The sequence below is a fragment of the Microchirus variegatus genome (assembly GCF_963457635.1).
Source record: "Microchirus variegatus genome assembly, chromosome: 2".
Taxonomy (NCBI): Eukaryota; Metazoa; Chordata; class Actinopteri; order Pleuronectiformes; family Soleidae; genus Microchirus; species Microchirus variegatus.
The window spans coordinates 42,096,326-42,119,023 of NC_139803.1; the positions used below are offsets into that span (position 1 = coordinate 42,096,326).

The 22,698-nt window shown below is 41.1% G+C and overlaps 1 protein-coding gene across 2 annotated transcripts; it reads right to left on the reverse strand.

The window, feature by feature from the left end:
* Positions 1 to 237: 237 nt before the first annotated feature.
* On the reverse strand, positions 238 to 20,774 carry casq1b (calsequestrin 1b). 2 transcript variants are annotated; one of them, XM_083910195.1, is made up of 12 exons: positions 20,275 to 20,774; positions 10,486 to 10,518; positions 7,412 to 7,505; positions 5,146 to 5,246; positions 4,948 to 5,059; positions 4,165 to 4,238; positions 3,956 to 4,086; positions 2,518 to 2,563; positions 2,380 to 2,434; positions 2,197 to 2,297; positions 2,009 to 2,083; positions 238 to 1,118 (listed from the first exon to the last, which is right to left on the reverse strand). In XM_083910195.1, exons 1-12 carry the CDS (start codon positions 20,509 to 20,511, stop codon positions 750 to 752), a joined length of 1,428 nt encoding a protein of 475 aa, XP_083766321.1. In that variant the 5' UTR covers positions 20,512 to 20,774; the 3' UTR covers positions 238 to 749. The 2 variants fall into 2 exon arrangements, with proteins under 2 accessions (XP_083766321.1, XP_083766322.1); XM_083910196.1 differs by lacking the exon at positions 10,486 to 10,518 and having other exon boundaries at positions 20,275 to 20,767.
* Between the last annotated feature and the right edge of the window lie 1,924 nt (positions 20,775 to 22,698).

Consider the following 22,698-nt stretch of genomic DNA (forward strand, 5'->3'; position numbering starts at 1 on the left):
CAGAGCTACACACGTTTATTTTTTCTTCTGTGGTTAAGATGTTTGTTTTGTTGTGGCACGTAGCAGCTAGCTGCTGTCTGCTAGCATCGCATACAGTATGTCCCATGACTTCTGTGTCAAGGAAACAAATCCTAACCTTTTGTACTAGGTACTAGGACGTTTATACATACATACATATATATATATAAATGTTAACATTAATGTAATATAAAAGTGTTTTAAACACACACACGGATACACAAGTTCATTTTTTAATATGAGAGCAGAAACGAATCAGATTGTGTTGGTTTATTATCTGGACATTCATGGCGGCGTTCTCCAGTATTTTTAAGACTGTCCAGTGAGTTTCGATTTCTATTCTTCTTCTTCTTCTCCTCTCGTTTCTTCTCCTCTTCAAGTAGAAAACATGTCGTTGTAACTGATGACAGAGGGTCAAACCTCTGGGCTGTGACATCGTGACATCGCCGGTAGAAAAAAAACGTTAGCTTTTGTTAGCATATTTGCTCGTATTCATCGCGGAGATGAGTCAGAGCTGGTCGTCAACAGTGGTTCGTCCTCTCTAACTGACAATAGAAAATTTCCCATAGGGCCACAGTGCTTGTCCCGCATCGGAAACTGTACAGAAGGCAAACAGACGCGGTGCGTTTGCCGTGCGAGATGCCACAAAATAAAAATATCTGGTACTGCTTGTATTTTTGCCGTAACTGGCTAAATTATGATGACGTAAAAAAAAAAATGGCGGTCAAAATTTATTCGTCGTCGTCATCATCATCGTCATCGTCATCATCATCGTCGTCATCATCATCGTCATCATCATCATCATCATCGTCGTCGTCGTCATCATCGTCATCGTCATCATCGTCGTCATCATCATCGTCATCATCATCGTCATCATCATCGTCATCATCATCATCGTCATCATCGTCATCATCATCGTCATCGTCGTCATCATCATCATCATCGTCATCATCATCATCATCGTCATCATCATCGTCATCATCTTCATCATCATTATCTGGGTCAATCTTTCCAGACAGAACGTCTTCGATCCACTGCTCCAGCTCGTCAGCTGAGGGCATGTCGTCCGCGTCGTCCATTTCCATCCACACGCTGTCGGCCTGTCGACAATAACGCACAAAATTTTTTAAATCAACAAAACAATTTTTTTTTTTTTTACAAAATTCTACAAAATGCTCTTTGAATCCGACTGATACCGTAGATTCAGGTGATAATCCAGTGCGAGCGAGTCCTTCAAACCATCAACTTTGTTCTAGCTCAACGTCGGATATGGCTATGTTCAATGCTAGCTTAGCTGTGTCAAAGTCATACTCCACACATACAGGGGGCAGTATACGAGGAAACTGGGGTCTGCAACTAATAGACTTTGATGTATAATTTCCTCAAAATGGGACCAATATTCCGTGAAATCGCTGTTTTGGTTGTGGCAGCCAAAATTGACAACATGACCTGAAACTTCCAGTCCATTAACTTACCATGAAAATGTTTCAACCAGCTGAGACGCCCCCTACTGGCTGTTCAATATATTATACTACTATATTATTAGTCCGCATTTTATATCGAGCCTATGTTGGATATGGAAATGATTCACTTTTGCCACAGTCAGAACAGGCTAATACGATACAGAAGAAATCGGTACAGTGAAATATCGCAATATTTTGCGCGTCTGATGTTGACAATTGAACATTAAACTTCACGATATCGTATCGTGTATTAAGTATCATGACTTATATCGCGATAATATCGTATCGCGGTCTCTGCCACTGGCTTGTGGGACAAATGTTTAGCTAACGCTAGCTTGAGTACAGCTAAACTATGCAGGATTAATCAGTTTTACACTTACTTGTTCATGTTGAACTGACGGCAGATTACAGAACACAGTGACTCACTACTGCCACTTGAGGGACATTACAAGATGGGCACGCTAGCTGGTTAGCATGCAATCATACAACCATTTGTTATAATGTTTGGATTTTTTTCGATCTCTTACATCCTCAACATCAACTACGCCAATGTGAGGCGCCGAGAGGTCGATGCGGAAAGTCTTCTCCCAGTAAGGAACCAGCTGAAAGTGAGATACGGGCAAAGAAAGGACATGGTTATATCCACGTATCCTGACGCAGGTACAAATCTAACAATGTGTTCACTAGCAAACACAGTTAAAAACGTTGTTCGTACCAAGGGGAAGTCGTCGGGGTCGATCCAGATGATGCTGAGGTTTGGGTTGTCCGTGTTGTCACGTGCCACCTCCTTCAGGATCTCCAGGAACTCATAACCATCTGGGGGGGGGGGAATAGCAAACAGTCAGATATACGGCGGAGTGTCGGTTATCTCGCTGGTCTGATTAAAACACGCGTATACCAGAGTCATCTTCCTCAGCAAAGGCAACGATGTGTTCTCCATTAATGTCGTCCTCCTGTAAACGGTGACACAACGAGGATTTACTCACTGCAAAGAGCTTTACCGGTAAAGAAGGTGAGCAGACGAACAAAGTCTTACCCAGATCTCATACATGCTGTGAGGTTCAAGTTTTCTCAGCGTGGGCCTGAAACAACACAACAGCATTTCATTTATGTATATATATGTGTGTATTTTGCTTAAAAGGTAGGTATTGGACCATGGAGAAAGCATTCCAGACGTCCCTACACTCTTAGAAATAAGGGTTCCAAAAGCGTTCTTCTACAAAGGCTGAGGTTCTACCTTGTTTTTCAAGGGTTCTTGGTAACACTTAGGCTCCGTCCCAATATCTCCCCCTTAAAATTTCCCCTTGGTTTTGAGTGCCCTCAACCGTAAATTCCCCTCGTTGAGGGGAAGTGGTATTGGGACATCACTACATGCAAATTAGCGTAGTGAACGTAACGAACGTGCTAACCTACGTCACATGTTGGCAATTCTACCGGTGGAGCGTGCTACTATTTTCATACAGGAAAAATGCCGGCGGATCAGCTGTATGTTTTTCTCCGTCAACGCCGTTTTTCTCGGTACTCGTAAACGCTAAATCACGAATGTGATTGAAATCTGATGAGTCCAGGGTATTTGTGTTCAAGTGAACGCCGCTACACACATCCAAAACACTGACAAAACTACCCAGATGTAGCAGAGCTAGCTGGCAGCTGTTTGCCGGGTGCTCGCTAGCTAGTTAGCTAGCTGCTTTCATAAATCGTCACTTATTTTAACGGTCCTTTGGATGTATATATCAAACCAACATATTCCAACACAATTCGACATTGGAACATGCTAATTTGCGAAAATATATTACAACGAAAACGTTCCTCGGTAGATGTGGCCGCCGTCTTTGTTGAAAAATATCAGCCGGCTCGCTGAATTCGCAAAGCATCATGGGTAAATTTCATATTCCACTTCTTTTTAAGCCCGCACTAGAGCTCACGACATTTGAGGGTTGATTATAAGGGGGAAAAAAATCGCAATTCCCCTTGCTCGACCAACACGCAAAATGTAGGGTTAGGACAAAAATGTAGGGTTAGGGGAGGTATTGGGACGGGGCCTAAGGGTTCCAGGTGGAACCTTTTCATAAAGGTTCCACCTGGAACCCTTAGGCCCCGTCCTTGAACCAAAAAGGGTTCTCCTATGAGGACAAGCCGAAGAACCTTATATGGTTCTACTTTTCACTTCACTTTAATTTCTCAGAGTGTATCCCCTCCAGTGGTGTCTGGGTCCACATCAGTGTCTCCTTTGAGGAAAGTCCTCAAAAGGAAGTGCTTCAGGAGGAATTCTGACCAGTAGCTGGAGCTGTTTCCCCTCAAACAACGCTCCTTTTTAGCAAAAAAGACTCAGAGTCTGGTCACGCCAACGAAGGCTACGCAATTTTTCGAAATTCAGATGTGGGAAGCCTATTAATAATAATAATAATGGACCTTGGAATTGTTCTAACAGCCCTTTGTTCTTCTGTATTACCTCCAGTGGTTCAGGGTCTCACCTGTCGTGTTGCTCGATGTAGTCGACGAGCTCGGACTCGATGTAGGGTTTTCCCGGGATGGTGTCGGGCTCCTCCATGAACGGCTCGTAGAAATCGACTTCGTTGATCTTCAGCTTCAGCTTCCGCGCAATCTGAGAGGGTGGATATTTAAACGTGAGGAGAACTGGACGGAAAATACCAAATAATTAAAAAAAAAAACAAATTCAAACCTTAGGGTCAAACGTGGCGTAGAATTTGACGAAGGGGTGGAACTCCTCAGCAGCATCGTCGAACTCCATGAAGTCTGGATGGAGAGAATGACTTTTTATGTTATGATCATTACGAGGCATGGGATGAAAATCTATTGCCGCAGTTACTCGGACCAAAATAAATGTGATTAATGACATTATTTATCTTTATTTATCTGTTTTTTAGTGTTTTGACTTTAGAATTATGACTTTTTATCTCATCATTTTGACTTTTTATCTCAGAATTCTGACTTTTTATCTCACAATTTCAACTCTTTTGTCTCATAATTCTGACTTTTTATCTCATAATTTCGACTTTTTATCTCATAATTTCGACTTTTTATCTCATAATTCTGACTTTTTATCTCATAATTTTGACTTTTTATCTCACAATTTCAACTCTTTTGTCTCATAATTCTGACTTTTTATCTCATAATTTCGACTTTTTATCTAATAATTTCGACTTTTTATCTCATAATTTTGACTTTCTATCATAATTTCTGACTTTTTATCTCACAATTTCGACTTTTTATCACATAATTTTTACTTTTTAATCACATAATTTCGACTTTTTATCTCATAATTATGACTTTTTATCATAATTTTGACTTTTTATCTCACAATTTCTACTTTTTATCATAATTTTGACTTTTTATCTCACAATTTCGACTTTTTGTATCAAATATAGATATTTAGACCTCTTCGGGCTTCCATACAAACATCATCCCATTTTTAAGTTAAAAATATTTTTAGTCTTCAACCTACGAAGAGATTTTTGGCTCTTGAAATAGCCGACCAGCCTGATGACCTCGTCCAAGTTGAAGAATCCCTTCAGCTCCCGCTCGTTGTCAATAATCTCCACCGGGTCTTCAATCACCTGCCCGAGCAGAAGAATAAAATGATTAGCGCGTTCAATTCCCTGTCTTTATGTTGTGACGTACGGATGTCAGAGACTGGACCTACGTCATAGATGAACTCCACCAGTGTGTCAGCGGCCAATTCTCCGTCGTACTCGATGATCTCATTGTCTGCAAAGATGTAGATGCTCTCCACCTCCTCCAGACCTGGAGAGAGAAAGAGCGTTGACAAGATTCAAGATAACTTTATTGACATTATGAGATGAGAGCTGAAGAAGATTTTTCAGTTATGGTAATGCAGGATAAGGCACGTAAAAGCGAAAATAATACAAAAACTGTGCAACCTCATTAGGCACAATGCAAATGTGCCTGTCAAAGTGCATCGGGGCAATTGGATAATTCCCTGAATTTCGATGGTGAATTTCAAGTCATTCCGAGATACTTTTTGTTTTTGAGAAGAAAGTCAGTTCACTGTCAAAGTGCATCAGGGCAAATGGATCATTTCTAGAATTTCAAAAATTCATTTAAATTATTCCGTAAGAGGTTTGCAAATGTTTTCAACGGATCCTTGTTCAGGGCGATGCCGACTATTATGATGGTAAATTTCAAATCATTCTGAGATACTTTTTGTTTTTGAGAAGAAAGTCAGCTCACTGTCAAAGTGCATCAGGGCAAATGGATATTTTTTTTAATTAAAAAAATTCATTAAAATTATTCCTTAAGAGATTTGCAAATATTTTCAACGGATCCTTGTTCAGGGCGATGCCGACTATTATGATGGTAAATTTCAAGTCATTCCGAGAAACTTTTTGTTTTTGAGAAGAAAGTCAGTTCACTGTCAAAGTGCATCAGGGCAAATGGAATATTTCTAGAATTTCAAAAATTCATTAAAATAATTCCTTAACAGGTTTGCAAATATTTTCAACGGATCCTTGTTCAGGGCGATGCCGACTATTATGATGGTAAATTTTAAGTCATTCCGAGATACTTTTTGTTTTGAGAAGAAAGTCAGCTCACTGTCAAAGTGCATCAGGGCAAATGGATAATTTTCTAGAATTTCAAAAATTCATTAAAATTATTCCGTAAGAGGTTTGCAAATATTTTCAACTGATCCTTGTTCAGGGCGATGCCGACTATTATGATGGTGAATTTCAAGTCATTCCGAGATACTTTTTGTTTTTGAGAAGAAAGTCAGCTCACTGTCAAAGTGCATCAGGGCAAATGGATAATTCCCTGAATTTCAAAAATTCATAAAAATTATTCCTTGAGACATTTGCAAATATTTTCAACAGATCCTTGTTCAGGGCGAAGCTGACTATTATGATGGTAAATTTCAAGTCATTCCAAAAAACTTTTTGTTTTTGAGAAGAAAGTCAGCTCACTGTCAAAGTGCATCAGGGCAAATGGATCATTTCTAGAATTTCAAAAATTCATTAAAATTATTCCGTAAGAGGTTTGCAAATATTTTCAACTGATCCTTGTTCAGGGCGATGCCGACTATTATGATGGTAAATTTTAAGTCATTCCGAGATACTTTTTGTTTTTGAGAAGAAAGTCAGCTCACTGTCAAAGTGCATCAGGGCAAATGGATAATTCCCTGAAATTCAAAAATTCATAAAAATTATTCCGTAAGAGGTTTGCAAATATTTTTAACTGATCCTTGTTCAGGGCGATGCCGACTATTATGATGGTAAATTTCAAGTCATTCCGAGATACTTTTTGTTTTTTTGAAGAAAGTCAGCTCACTGTCAAAGTGCATCAGGGCTAATGGATAATTCCCTGAATTTCAAAAATTCATAAAAATTATTCCTTGAGACGTTTGCAAATATTTTCAACTGATCCTTGTTCAGGGTGATGCCGACTATTATGATGGTAAATTTCAAGTCATTCCGAGATACTTTTTGTTTTGAGAAGAAAGCTCACTGTCAAAGTGCATCAGGGCAAATGGATCAGCATGAATTTGTAAATCAAGGATGCACACCATCGGGTCAACCCATATCCAAAATCTTAGGGTAATCTGACTAATGGTCAGCGAGATTGTCACAGACAGACCATAGATACATATATATAGAGAGAATGTATTAGTTACCTTTGGTCCACTCAACTACATGCCGTGATATCTGTGGTGAACACTTGGGGGCAGGATTGCTTCACATATCACACACTGCTCCGTGTGTCACATTTTATATTTACATAATTTCATTAGTATTTCCTTGATTCACAATGAAATAGTTATTGTTAATTATGAAATTTAGTACATTTAAGACACTTTAAAGGTTAAATACATACATTCATACATTGTAAATAGCATATACGACAACATTATGGTCATAACTGATCATGTAAACTCGTCTTCATTTACACAGGCTTACCCAGCTTCTTAGCAACAGCAGCGTCTTTCTTTTCGTCCACCAGGCCGAATCCAATGTCTTCATCGTTGAGATCGTCCAGGACTTGAGCTGCGAGCTGCAGACATGAAGATACAGAGAGAGAGAGAGAGGCGAGGGGTTAGGTGAAGAACGCTTCGTTTAGTTCCACGCGGACGCCACAGATTCGACGTTTCCCACTTAATCTCAGATCTCCCGACGAAACGTCTCATTTCCGACGGTAAAACCCTCGGCGTTTCATCTCAATTTCACGGCCTTAAAAGCAAAAGCGCCGCACTGCTGCCTTGCACTTTCTAAAACCGGAGTGAAACCGAAGCCAACAATCGACAGTGGGGGGGGGGTGAGGGTGAGGGTGAGGGTGTGGAGGGGTCAGCAGAGTTTTTTCCCAGACACCAAAGAAGAAGAAGAAGAAGAAGAACAAGAGGAGCAGAACTTGAGCCAAAAGGAAGAGGAGATGCCGCAACAGGTGTGGTCGAAAATATCAACACGGCATACGTTCGACATGCTACCGGACGACATATTTACACTTACTGTAAATGTACGGTGGCGTTTTCTACGCGTGGTACAAACAATGTCAAAGAAAACTCCAAAGTACTTGCTTTTAAACGAATTAAAATACCTTTAAAGTAAAGACATCGCCATGATACGATGGTGTTCCACCACCTGGAATCACCCACTGCGATATAAGGCGGGTGGCCTCGAGAAGGGTTCCCGAACCAGGAAGTCCATGTCAAATAGGGTTTTGTTCTTGGTTTCCGTGGTGGCGCTACCCTTGTTTGCCCACGTGGGTTTCTCATGAGGGGGTCCAGGCCCACTTCAAAACCACCATGGAAGAACACACTTGGGATGTGAAGATATGAAAATCCTAGTCTAACTGAAAGAACCGGTTTCCACCGAGCGGTACAGTCCGGTTCAGCTCGGAACGTTACACTCCCTTATTCGCATTTTCAAGCGTTAGCCTGGGAGAACCCGGCCCAGTCTGCCGTGAATTTTGGTTTTGCTCTGCAGACGCCAGTACTGGTTAGGGCAGCTTTTGTATACATCCAACACGGCGGTAGCTGAACAGCACTCCACTTCTGATTCGGCAGTTACCGTTGAAACTAGCATACGGTTATACGATAGCAATACGTCATCCCGGTCATCGGTTGTACGTCTACGTCCGATGACGGACGGAGGAATTTTGACCTACTTCCGTCTGACTACGCCTCTCGAAAGTGAGAGGTAACTGAGGTGCGGTCTGACATGAGCTAAGGCTAGCCAAACGGTACAACGGCTTGTATTTCCACTTTGGTGTGTGTGTGTGTGTGTGTGTGTGTGTCTGTCAGACGGTGATATCTTTGTCAGCTAACACAGCGGACCACGCCAATAAATTCAACAAAGAAGAATAAGCAGTGAACAAAGAGCAGCGAGAAAGGACGTCCTGTATTTCGAGGGCCTTTCTTCTCGGTATGCGGTTGTTTACGGACAAGAAGACGACAAGCTTTGTTCGGGAAAACACCTCCATTTTCCCCCCAAATTGTCGCACATGCCGATACAGGAAGTGATGATTCTTTGTCGGCAAATCAATGGACTGAGACCTCATTGTTTGGTTGGTACACCAACAGAAAGGGTGCCAGGAACTGGGATGGTATACGTTGGTTATTTTTTGGTAACCCTTCTCAACGTCTGACAACGTAAAATGTCCGACATACCGAGCTGAACCCGACCGTACCACTCTGGGCTTTATCGTAATATCGGAAGCTCTATCGGAAATGTTATTTCCACAACCCTACGTCCATTTGGGTGATTCCATTTGGTAAACACCGCCACGAAATGCATGGTTGTAGTTGTAGTAGTAGTATTTGTGGGGTTTTCTACGTGTCTTCCATCCACAGAGTGCAGGAAGTGCTCCGACCCAAAGGGGTTTTCACTGGACTGGTTGGTGTTCTGTGGCGTATCGAGACGCCCGGCCCTTTAAACGTGAGCTTTTTACGCTCTGTATGGAGCGAATCGAGCAGCTTGCAAAGAAAAAAAAAAAAAAAAAGCAGCAGCATTGCAGATCAGCAGCCAAATGCCCCCAAAAGCACTAAGCACAAGTAGCATGTATGCTAACACGGTAAACGTAGATTTGCCGCGCGCCATCCATTCTTTATCATACTCATACTTGGACCGAGATTATGACAACTTTTACTCAAACCTCATTTTCAGAGCACTTAATTTTAGAAATTAGAATACTTATGCAAATAAGTAGTAAGAAAATGTATAAAAGACCAAAGTGAAGACCTTTCTAGGGTTATAAATGGTACAAATTAGCTCCTGGTCATTACCTTGCGGTTGCTCGGCAACCAGTGGAAACTGTCGATCTCCGTCTATATCAAACGTAAGATTGCAGGGTCTTTATATCGCGGCGTTTCTTGGATTAAGTGTCTGCTAATCTCATATTATAGGACTATATATGGGTGGTAATGAATGGAATTATTATTTTAAAACTGTTTTTTTTCTCCCAAAATGTCTATATAGGTTTCCCAAACACTGGGTGGGGACCTACAGATGGGTCGCGAGGGAATATTTTGGGATTTATTTTTAATATTTTTTTAATATTTTTTTTTAAAACATGTATAAAATGAAGATATCATTTGCTAAACATCTCTTAGGAATGATTAAATTGAGATGAGGCGACGATTTCTATCGTAATTTGGGACAAAATAGTTTGCCATGGTTAAAACGTGGGTCCTCATAGAGAGAGTTTGGGAACCATTGGGTTGGAGTATGGATGGATGACCGTGTTAAAGCTTTTCTACCCTTATATTTCTCTTTTTCAATATAAAAGAAAGCAGGTACGGCCCAAAGCTGCTGCTGCTGCTGCTGCTGGACTTTGACAGCAGTTCAGTCGCCGTATAGCTTCAGCGAGTTCTGGTCCTGACGTCAGGTTCAAAACTAAACTGCAGTCCAGGAGTTGAAGAGAAGAACAACAATCAGCAGCCGCCACAGGAACGAACAAAAAAAAAAAAGGGGGAGCCCATGAGCCTTTGTACAGACAGAGAAGAAGAAGAAGAAGAACAAGGCAGAGCTGAACATACCTGAAAGATACGAGCTGCTTCGCTTACGATCAACTGCAAGAAGAGGCAACGCTTTAGGGGCAAAGCACAATAGTCACAGCCTCCAGGTTTACAACAAATCGAGTGGCGTGGGCCTTCACAGGAGACAGAATGAGTGCAAACTTTAAACACTGAGAGTGGACACACACACACAAACTGGTCTTTATATCTTAGTGAGGACACACCATTGACATAATGTATTCCCTACCTATAAGATAAAGGTGGGAGGTAATTTATTACGTATTGCTTAAAATCACAATCACAATAAATAAATAAATAAATAAGTGAATTACTTAATTAATACATTATTTATTAAATATATTATTTATTTATTTTTAATTAATGCATTAATTAATGCATTAATTAACTAATAAGTTGTGTATTTAATTATTTAATTAATTAAATAAATAATTGTGTATTTAATTAATGAATTACCTAATTGTGTATTTAATTAAATAATTACTTAATTGTGTATTTAATTAATTAAATAATTAATTGTGTATTTAATTAATTAAATAATTAATTGTGTATTTAATTAATGAATTACCTAATTGTGTATTTAATTAAATAATTACTTAATTGTGTATTTAATTAATTAAATAATTAATTGTGTATTTAATTAATTAAATAATTAATTGTGTATTTAATTAATGAATTACCTAATTGTGTATTTAATTAAATAATTACTTAATTGTGTATTTAATTAATTAATTAAATAATTAATTATGTATTTAATTAAACAATTACTTAACTAACTAAGTAAATAAGTAATTAACTAATGAAGTAAGTAATTTATTAATTAAGTAATTAATTAGTTAATGGAAAAATTTAAAATGAACAGACAGGCCTTTGAAAATACCCTCCGATCATGTTGAACAATCCCAACAAATTAATTGGATCGTGACGCATCAATCAAAGCGCCATCTGCCCTCCGTCCCCCCATACACATACCCCTCTTCGTGCACTAATCGCAAATGCTTAGAAGACAACGCCAGAGCTTATGCTAGCATCGCTAAATCCAACATGACAGCAACGCTATGGCTGAAAAGGTGCCAACAACAGGTGTCAGTCGCAAACAAAATACATTTTTTGGGGGGGGGAAGAGCTACTGCCAAAGAAAACGCCGTTCCTGTTCTGTGGAGGCGGAGTTTCGCGGGAAAGGGAACTTTTGAACTCAAAATAACGCCTGCGCTAACTGTTTTTTTCCAGGATTTCCAACACGACTAAAGTAAAGTGCCTAACCCTAACCCTGAAAAAGCCCTTTCAAGGGGCCCAGACAAAAATGTCCCCACAAGGTATTTAACATATCTCGGTCCTCACAAGGATATAAATATAAGTACACACATACACAGGACTGACATTACGTGATTAAAATGGTTTTGCAACACGTAGGATTTTTGGATTCTATCGGATTCTACATTTTTACCAATCCGATATCCGATCCAGTGATTCTGACCAGTATCTGTCAACAGATACCGATTCCCATCCCTACTTCAATTACTAACAATTCATTTTCGTAATTTTTCCGGGTGATTCTAAGAGTTAAAAACTGCGCAGTTTGCAGGTCGTGGGTTCAGGGTAAGCGTGACGTTAAAGGTCCATACGTTATCCGATGCCGACTCACGACACAACCGAACTGTTACCCCCCCAAAAAAAACACCCTCCCCCCGTTAGCGCGGACATATTAGTAACGCTGGGGTATTTATAAGAGAGAGGTGAGGCTGTGGGAAGCAGCGAGGACTGCAGCCATATATGGGCGTGACAGATCTGTTACATATAGAAAAAGTGGGAGTGGAGACGGGAGGCGACGGACGTGAGGCGACACCCGACACTCGAGCGACGTCCGTCACGTTTTTTTATTCCTCAAACTCCGAAACTCGCTCCCGTCCGGATTCACTCAGTCATTCTCAGATATCAACAGTTCAGTCTGTCGACACCCGTTTAAGCTCTTGGCAGCGATTCTCTTATGCCCAGTCACTGTCAGGTGGTCATGTGACACAAGACGAGGCCAGACAGCCACGGTGAGTCGTGAAAATCTGAAGGGGGGGGAGGGGGGGTTCAGTTTCACAGAGCAGCAGGAATCACATTTCTTCTTAATATGACGTCCAGAAAAAGTTGAATGAGATATTTTGACGGTGATTTGGACATGAGATAAAAAAATTTTACATAATTATACTTAGATATATACTTATATATTACATTTACTCGTGTGACTGTTGGTTTTTTTTGTGTACTTGAGTTTAAAAAAAATATGAATAAAGAGGACAGGTGAATGATGAGGACAGGTGAATGATGAGGACAGGTGAATGAAAGATAAGGACAGGTGAATGAATAATAAGGACAGGTGAATGATGAGGACAGGTAAATGATGATGATCATGAGAGATGAATGATGAGGACAGGTGAATGATGATGATGATGACAGGTGAACGATGAGGACTGGTGAATGATGATGATCATGAGAGATGAATGATGAGGACAGGTGAATGATGAGGACAGGTGAATGATGAGGACAGGTGAATGAAAAATAAGGACAGGTGAATGATGAGGACAGGTGAACGATGAGGACAGATGGATGAATAATAAGGACAGGTGAATGATGAGAAGGACAGGTGAACGATGAGGACAGATGGATGAATAATAAGGACAGGTGAATGATGAGAAGGACAGGTGAACGATGAGGACAGGTGAATGATGATGATCATGAGAGATGAATGACGACAGGTGAATGAAATATAAGGACAGGTGAATGAATAATAAGGACAGGTGAATGATGAGGACAGGTGAATGAATAATAAGGACAGGTGAATGATGAGGACAGGTGGATCAATAATAAGGACAGGTGAATGATGAGAAGGACAGGTGAATGACGAGGACAGGTGAATGATGAGGACAGGTGAATGAAAAATAAGGACAGGTGAATGATGAGGACAGGTGAATGATGAGGACAGGTGAATGAAAAATAAGGACAGGTGAATGATGAGGACAGGTGAATGATGACAGGGGAATGATGAGGACAGGTGAATGACGAGGACAGGTGAATGATGATGATGACAGGTGAATGATGGAGAAGGACAGGTGAATGATGAGGACAGGTGAATGATGAGGACAGGTGAATGAAAAATAAGGACAGGTGAATGATGAGGACAGGTGAATGATGACAGGGGAATGATGAGGACAGGTGAATGACGAGGACAGGTGAATGATGATGATGACAGGTGAATGATGGAGAAGGACAGGTGAATGATGAGGACAGGTGAATGATGATGAGGACAGGTGAATGATGATGAGGACAGGTGAAAGAATAATAAGGACAGGTGAATGATGAGAAGGGCAGGTGAATGATGATGAGGACAGGTGAATGATGAGGACAGGTGAATGATGAGAAGGACAGGTGAATGATGAGGAGAGGTGAATGGTGAGAAGGACAGGTGAATGATGAGAAGGACAGGTGAATGATGAGGACAGGTGAATGATGACGAGGACAGGTGAATGATGAGAAGGACAGGGGAATGATGAGGACAGGTAAATTGGCACTAATTAAAATCTTCTCTAATTATTTCTTTGCAAAAACAAAGCTTTGTGCTCAAAATGCTTTAAACAAATACAATTCTCTCTCTTCTAAAAACATATTGATATATTGTTTATTCTGTTGTCTTTTCAACCTCTATTTGTGTAATTGTACAGTTTAATTTGTCTTAACGCTGCTGCTGTATTAAGTGAATCTCTATGGAAAACAGTAAGAATTATGTCACTTTTCACAAAGTCGTGGTTGAATCTGTGAAAGTTTTCAAAGCATCAGAGTCCGGAGTTCACGTGTCAGTGATCGTCCTGTGATCTGTGAACTTTGAGAAGCTGTCGTCGGCTTTTCCCGCCTCAGTCACGCGTTAAACTAGTAATAGCTGCTGCCAACACATGGACGCTGTTACATCATAACACACACACACACACACACACACACACACACACATTCACACACATACACTGCACTGTGACACAGACATGATTCCTAATTAAAATATTAATTAACAGTAAAAAAGTTATTTTTTCTCAGGACAACACGGTCCGATGGTAGACGTGCGAAACACCACGGGCAGTTTTCACGCGAGCTGATTCACCGCGGCCTGTGAACGTCCATCTGTGCGTGACTCACTCTGAGATCAACACATGACAAACATGACAAACATGTCACATACAGTAAGATCCTTCTGCTGCACGTCGTCAAGCTGCTTTTTAATCACACTGAAGAAAACTGCAGGAGCTCAAAAACTCACTTTACCACTCCACTCTGGAATTTTAGTTTATTTTCCATTAGTGATAAATACTTATTTATACATAATTAATTAATTAACTAATGAGTTATTTGTTTAGATAATTATTTGTTTAAATGGATGAATTAATAATTTAATTAATTAATAATTAAATTATTTATTATTTAATTAATTTATTGTTTATTTAATTTTGTACTTAATTATTTATTTAATTAATTATTTAATTATTTATTTATTTATTTATTTAGTTATTTAATTAATTAATTAATTATTTAATTAATTAATTAATTAATTACGTGTCAATAATATAAAACAAAAAAACTGAAACAAATAAATATGGATAAATAAATAAAATATGAATAAATGAAATGTACTAAAATTCATAAAGCAACAACGTTAATTAAATAAGAATAAGTAAGAAAATAATACAATATGAAAAAAACGGAAACAAACAAATATGGGTAAATAAATACAAAATAAAATAATAATAATAATATAATATGCACTAAAACAATAATGAATAAATAGAATATCCTAAAATAATTAAAATAAATAAATAAAATATAGGAAAGGTCAAAATTAAATAGAAAATATTAAACAAGAATAAACATGAAAATAATATATTCTACAAAACTAATAATACTAAGATATAGTAAAATTAATAAAAGATCAAAGTATATCATACAAAAAACCTGAAACAAATAAATATGGATAAATAAAAAAATACGAAATAAGAATAAATAAAATAAACTATGATATGTATTAAAAAACGAATAATTATGAATAAACATCCTAAAATAATTAATATATATATATAAAACATTAAACAAGAATAAATGTGCAAATAATATATTCTACAAAACTAATCATAATAAATCAAATAAAAGACTATAAATAAAAGCAGTGACACTGATGAAGTGACTGAGTCACAGAATCTCAGAAATGACTCACGCAGCATTTCACCCCCCATCATTTATAATGGAAGTGTGATATTTACTGCGTCGCTGAAAGGACGGCGTCTCCATCACTCACTGTGTTGTCTGTGTAACCGTTACCACGGCGACCATCTTTGACCTTTTCTCAAACCTCTGAGGAGACGAGACAAAGCCGGAGCGTCCACAGAAGACGTCGTCTCCTCCGTCTCGTCTCTTTCGGTCTCTAATGGAAGTGCCACTCTCACGTTTCCCATCCGCTCTGTAACGTTAGCGTCGTACAGCGACAGACGCACGTATCTGTGAATTAAAGGCTTATTGTTTTTCCCCCCCGCCGTTCCCCGAAGTCTCGAGTTTCAGAATCTGAGACGCCGTTGGCGTTTCACGGCCGCTTCAGAGGCTAAACGCTAACGCCAGCTAAAGCGGCGGCGGCGAGACGCTCGATAACAACCAATCCGTCAAATTCTCGCATTTCCATTTCATTCTCTGTAGGAAACATCGTGTCTGAGCTTACGGATGCTAATGGGGTTTTATTTTTTGAGGGGGGGGGGGGGGGGGGCGGCCCGAGAGATTATTTTTCGCAGACTAAGGTGAACGCAGCAGGACGGGGGTCAAAGGTCAAGTGTCAGGCATATTTTTAGGGCGGTAAGTCGGTCACACGTCAACAGAAGCTGCAACCAAACATGATGGCACTTAAAGGTGCACTATGTAAGACTTCTGTGAAACTGTTTCCATTTGTAAAAACATAAAAATCATAAATAGGATTTTGTAAAATATAATAACTAGGACAGAATTCACTTTTTTATGTTTATTTAAGGAATATATTGCTAAATCCTACAGTCTGTACCTTTAAAGGTTCTCTAGCAAGGAAATGTGCTGAAATACAACTAATATTTATTTATAGGTTTCGAAATTGAAGAAATTACGTCAGGAAACGGCCAAAAAATGATGTGAATATTTTGATCTAATTATGTTTTTTAGTCAGTTTTTTTTATTTATTCCCCGCCAATCTGATAAAATATCACCAAAACACTTTATATAACAAAAGGGTACGCTAAATTATAGATAATATATATCTATGGTATTTCTAAATTCCCTACAAGTACCAGCAGAGGAAACCTTCGTACCACTGATGGTACACGCACCACAGTTTGAGAACCATTTCCCCCTCTTTTATTGGCTGATTTGGTGGCTGAGTTTTGGAGCGACAGCAGATTTAGACGTTAGCGGCATTAACGTTAGCGCGTGACGCGTTTCCATGACAACTGACCGGAAAAAATACTCGTGGCGCTATGTTTACGTGACACCTGATTGTTAAAATGAGCGGCACTGGAGTCCTGGCACCTGTTTACAAGTTAGCTGCGTTAGCTCCTTTAGGTCCTTTAGCGCCGTAAGCGCGCCTACAGTCAAACTGGAGCGGTTTGTTTATTAAAGGAAAAAAACATCGCTACAAATAACTAGCGTACCTGTGTACTGCGTATGTGTGCCTCTGTTTTTAACGTTTAGCGTTACTTTAGAGACTAATTTTAACAAATCGGGAGTCACGTAAACATGACGTCACACGCGTCTTTTTCCGGTCATGCGCTAACGTTAACGCATGACGCGTTTCCATGACGACTGACCGCAAAAAGATGCGCGTGGCGCTATGTTTACGTGACTCACGATTGTTAAAATGAGTCTCTAAAGGAACGCAGTTTTTTGTACCGCGGCACAGGAGTCCTGGCACCCGCTTACCAGTTAGCTCCGTTAGCTCCTTTAGCTGCGTTAGCTCCTTTAGCGCCGTTAGCACGCCAACAGTCGAACTGGAGCGGTTTGTTTATTAAAGGAAAATAGCAGCACTATAAATAACTAGCATACCCTGTGTACTGCGTATGTGTGCCTCTGTTTTTAACGTTTAGCGTAACTTTAGCGACTCATTTTAACAAATCGGGGAGTCACGTAAACATGACGTCACACGCGTCTTTTTCCGGTCATGCGCTAACGTTAACGCATGACGCGTTTCCATGACGACTGACCGCAAAAAGATGCGCGTGCCGCTATATTTACGTGACTCACGATTGTTAAAATGAGTCTCTAAAGTGATGCAGTTTTTCGTGCCGCGGCACTGGAGTCCTGGCCCCCGCTTACCAGTTAGCTCCGTTAGCTCCGTTAGCTCCTTTAGTGCCGTTAGCTCCTTTAGCACCGTTAGTGCGGCAACAGTCGAACTGGAGCGGTTTGTTTATTAAAGGAAAATAGCAGCACTATAAATAACTAGCATACGCTGTGTACTGCGTATGTGTGCCTCTGTTTTTAACGTTTAGCGTTACTTTAGCAACACATTTTAACAAATCGGGAGTCACGTAAACATAACGTCACGCGCGTCTTTTTCCAGTCAGTCGTCATGGAAACGCGCCATGCGTTAACGCCGCTAGCGCCGTTAATGGCGCAGCACTACTGTAAACGTTAGATACTTACAATTATTAGCTTCTAAATATCAGCTAATAATTGCTGTTTTCAAACAAATAAAATCCAATACATCTGAAGGATTTAATCAATAATTTTTTATTGTATTTTGATGTTGATGTTGTTCATTTTTTTGTTTGTTTGAAAACTACCGACACAAATCTAATTTCATAATAAAGTGGCTGCTGCCTGCTGTAAACGCTATAAATAGAATCATATACTCAGGATGTGGACAAAGGCAGTTAAGATTCAAATCCCCCCCAAGCGCCGCGCTTCAATAATTCACACGTTTCCCTGATTCATAGGTGGTAATGACCTGCTATTTTAAGCCTCTCGCCTGATTGGCCGCGAGGGCCGCAAACTGGCAGGAAGTCGCTAATGAAGTAACAAAAGTAAGAGCTCGTCCTACGGGCCAAGACGCGTCCGACTTGGCATCGCCGCCGCCGCCGCCGCCGCCGCCGACGGAGATGGGGAATCGATCAGATCCAATGACGGTTTAGTGCTCAGCTGAGAACGTGACAGACAAAACAGAGCCGTGTGCAGTCGGTGAATTAGAAACTGGGGGGGGGGGGGGGGGGCCCGGGCTATTTCAGAGGTGAGTGATGTGTCAGGAACACTCTGTAAGAGGACACTGACGTGGACGCGCCGGCTGACACTGGGCTCCAGGTGCATCCACTGGTCGTACCAACGCCGCGCTCGCTGCTAGCGTAGCCACTTCACACTTTACAGCTCGTCTAATAAAATCTACAGCTTCGACAATAAACCAAGAATAAACCCTCCCTGAGTTTATCTCAACATTCAAACGACGAATAACTCCTTTGCACCAAAGTCCATAGAGGAAAAAATGGGTGTTTTAAGCTAGCGGGGACACTTAAGCGGGGTCGTACCTATGTTCCCCGGGTCCTATGTTCCATACCTATGTATGCCCGGGGAACATAGGTACGGCCCCCTTTAAGCTAGCAGGGGAGTTGCACGCTCTACTGGTGCCCGGGTTTAGTAAGTTTGGGTCACTTCATTGAATCCGAACGACAGATTTCAAACACAGAACGTCCGGAAATATCACATTTGGGAGAGTTTACGTCTCTTTGGGCGAACAGCGGGGATCAAGGAAGACCTTTTTAGAAAAAGGGTCTGATGTTCCCCGGTCACATACAAAGCGGGGAACATAGGACCCGGGGAATATAGGTACGGCCCCCCTTTAAGCTAGCAGGGGGAGATTCCCGGTCTTCTGGTGCCCGGGTTGAGTAAGTTCGGGTCACTTCAGTGAATCCGAACGAAGGATTTCTAACACGGAACGTCACAAAATATCACATTTGGAGAGTTTACGTCACTGTCGCGCAAGAGTGACGCGAAATACGATTTTAAAAATCACACAAACACGAGGAGGAGCTACAACGTTCAGAATTCAACCCGATTTGTGGAAAATAAAATGGAACCATCTCAAATGTTGTATAATTCAAGGTAAATTGGAAGATTTGAAGATAAAGTGATGCCAAAACAGTGGGTTGGGACCCACAAATGGGTCCTAGGAGCACATTTTCAAAATTTGAAAATGATTTGTTGACAAATAAAAACAAAGTTGTTGTTTTTCAGTCCAGATTTTGAATAATTCTGAGCAATTAGTGGACAATATCCAATCAAGTTTCAGTTCAATATTCCCTGTGCGAAAGATTAAGAAGTCATCAAGGACACGACCGATCAAAACTCTGTATCCTCATGCAACGATAAGAACTTGTAGATAGAACGATGGCAGATTGTAGGATATGAGATTAAAAAAGGATTAACTTTCAAACCCTAATCTGAACAAGGTCTTCTCGGCAGAAGTTGCTGACCTGAGACGCTCCGTGTTCAGGTTAGCATCTTAGCATCTATCCCGTCGCACTTTGCCGGAAGCATCCGTGAATCCCCCTCACAACAACAACACGACCTCGCTGAATCGACTGCACCTGCTCTCCTGATGTTGTCCTTCTCGTCTGAAACCCTAAACCCAAAAAGCCATCGCCGCATCCAGGAAATTCCCGACCGGAGCCAAATTATCCACGTGAAACGCCGTCCCTCCCCCCCGCCCCCCCCCCCCACCCCCCCCCCGTTTCCGTCCTGTGTCATGCTTTTGGCGGGAAAACCCACCTCCAGGGCCACCTCCTCTATCTGGAGCTGCTTCAGGGCGCTGCGGTTCCCGTCCACGTTTTTGTGGTAGTAGATCACCATCACGTCGTACTTCTTCATGACGGACTTGTAGTTCTTGGCGTTGAGGTCGTGCACGCGGTCCTTGCCGTCGTACTCGGGCGTTTCCAGGCCTTTCTCGGCCCAGGACGGGGCCCCCAACGAGAGGAGGGCCCCCAGGAACACCCAGCCCCACTTCATGGCTGTCGCCTTCTCAGAGCCCGGACCCTTGAGCGTGGACGAGGCGGGAAGTTTTAGCGGCTCGAGAGGTTTGAAGTTCTGTCCCCGAGAGGAGTTGTTGTCAAAGTGGGAACAAAAAGTTCACTTCCTGACCTCGCTGGCGAGAGAAGAGCAGGTCGGACAGTGACGGCCTCCTTTTAAAAAGAGCTACACGTGGTTTTGGCTGATGCCACCGCCCACAGGAGGAGGCGGGGGGTGGACACGAGTGGGCGAGACTCTGATCCCACGGCATTGGAGCTGCCAAAAAAAACTGCCCGGGGGCTGCCGAGCTGTGGGCGGAGCCACGTCGGGGTCGTACGTGCACCTGTTTGAAGGCGGCGACGGCGCAGTCGCGTCGGGGCGCCTGGGGAAGCTGCAGATGCTCGGCGTCTTGGAGGAACCCGAAGGTCCGGACGGGCAGACGGAGGTACGCCGAGAGGAGCTCCGGGATGCCATTCCCATATTAAGTTTTGACAGAGGAGCCGGACGCTGGCTAAAAATAAAGGGCCTCGGAGCGAGAGGCAGAAGCGGCTGCACGGACAAGATGGCGTCCGTGCAGCCGCGTCTAACCGGGGGTCAAAGGGCAAGCGTGTTCTGCAGAAAGAAAAACAGATGCTCTATAAATAAAATGGAACCGAACATCATATCGTGCATAATCCAAGGTAAATTTGGAAGATTGATGGGAACAACTTCAGGAAGTGATTCCAAAACACTGGGTCGGGGCCCACAGATGGGTCATGGGTGATTTTTTGGGGGTCCCCAAAGAAAGTCATATTTTTTGGCTACAAATTATTAATTTGTGACCACTGAGTTGTATTTTGTGTATTTTGTGGCCACTAAGTCATATTTTGTGGCAACTAATTTGTAAATCTGGGGCCACTACGTCATATTTTGTGGCCAGTAATTCATATTTTTTGGCTACAAATTATTAATTTGTGGCCACTGAGTTGTAATTTGTGGCCACCAAGTTGTATTTTGTGTATTTTGTGGCCACTAAGTCATATTTTGTGGCCACTGAGTCGTAATTTGTGGCCACTAAGTCATATTTTGTGGCCACTAAGTCATATTTTGTGGCCAGTAATTCATATTTTTTGGCTACAAATTATTAATTTGTGGCCACTGAGTTGTAATTTGTGGCCACCAAGTTGTATTTTGTGTATTTTGTGGCCACTAAGTCATATTTTGTGGCCACTAAGTTGTAATTTGTGGCCACTAAGTCATATTTTGTGGCCAGTAATTCATATTTTGTGGCTACAAATTATTAATTTGTGACCACTAAGTCGTATTTTGTGGCCACCAAGTTGTAAATCGTGGCCACTGAGTTGTAGTTTGTGGTCATGGAAGATTTTTTGGTGGTCCCCAAAGAAATTTGCAAAATCTGGAAAATTGTTGTTTACAAATTCAAAACTATGTGTGTAATATAAGTTGCAACATTTTACACATACTTGCAGGCCGCAAAGGTTTTAAAACAAACAAACAAACAATAAGGATTTGGAACGTTAACGTTTAAAAAAAAACGTTAAAAACTCAATAAGTCGAGTCATATTGAGTCAGTGTCGTCAAATCTTTTACCTTTTATTCAGATTTTTCAAACCAAACATTTTAGTTTAGGCTAAATTCCGATTTGTTAAATCATCCACCGGACTAACTGATGCTGGTGGGCCAGTTTTGGTCGTATTTACAAATTTCACAAATACACAAGTACTTTTACGTACTCGGTGACAATGAAAGAAGATTATTATATCGCACGTTGTTATCGCCTCTGTATTTGTTACGTTTTAACATAGTAACGGGGGGGAAACTGCGTAAATCGAGTCCAATCCGGTGAATCCGGAAAAACTGCACAGATCCGTCTGAAGACTTTTCGAGACGCACCTGTTGTTTACGTCGTATTTCTTCGCGCTCATCGGGAATAAACTACACACTGAGTTTATTTTGGAAGAGGCCCCTGGAGAGGGAGAGGGAGAGGAGGAAAGAAAACACGGGATGGAAGCCGGGAATGTGGGAGGGAATGGAGAGATGTAAGAGGAGGAGGACGAGTGAGATCATGTCAGATATTACTTTACAGAGAGAGAGAGAGAGAGAGAGAGAGAGAGAGAGAGGTTATAAATAACAGAGTAACGTGAGCTGCCGACATGATGATGATGATGATGATGATGATGATGATGA

What these genes read in the sequence shown, in the direction of transcription:
- casq1b (XM_083910195.1), bottom strand. Translation starts at nt 20,511, where the DNA reads ATGAAGTGGGGCTGGGTGTTCCTGGGGGCCCTCCTCTCGTTGGGGGCC. An exon ending in ACGCCACGTTTGACCCTAAG is followed by an intron (nt 4,087 to 4,164) that starts GTTTGAATTTGT and finishes CCACCCTCTCAG; the next exon opens with ATTGCGCGGAAGCTGAAGCT. An exon ending in TACATCGAGCAACACGACAG is followed by an intron (nt 2,564 to 3,955) that starts GTGAGACCCTGA and finishes GTGTTGTTTCAG; the next exon opens with GCCCACGCTGAGAAAACTTG.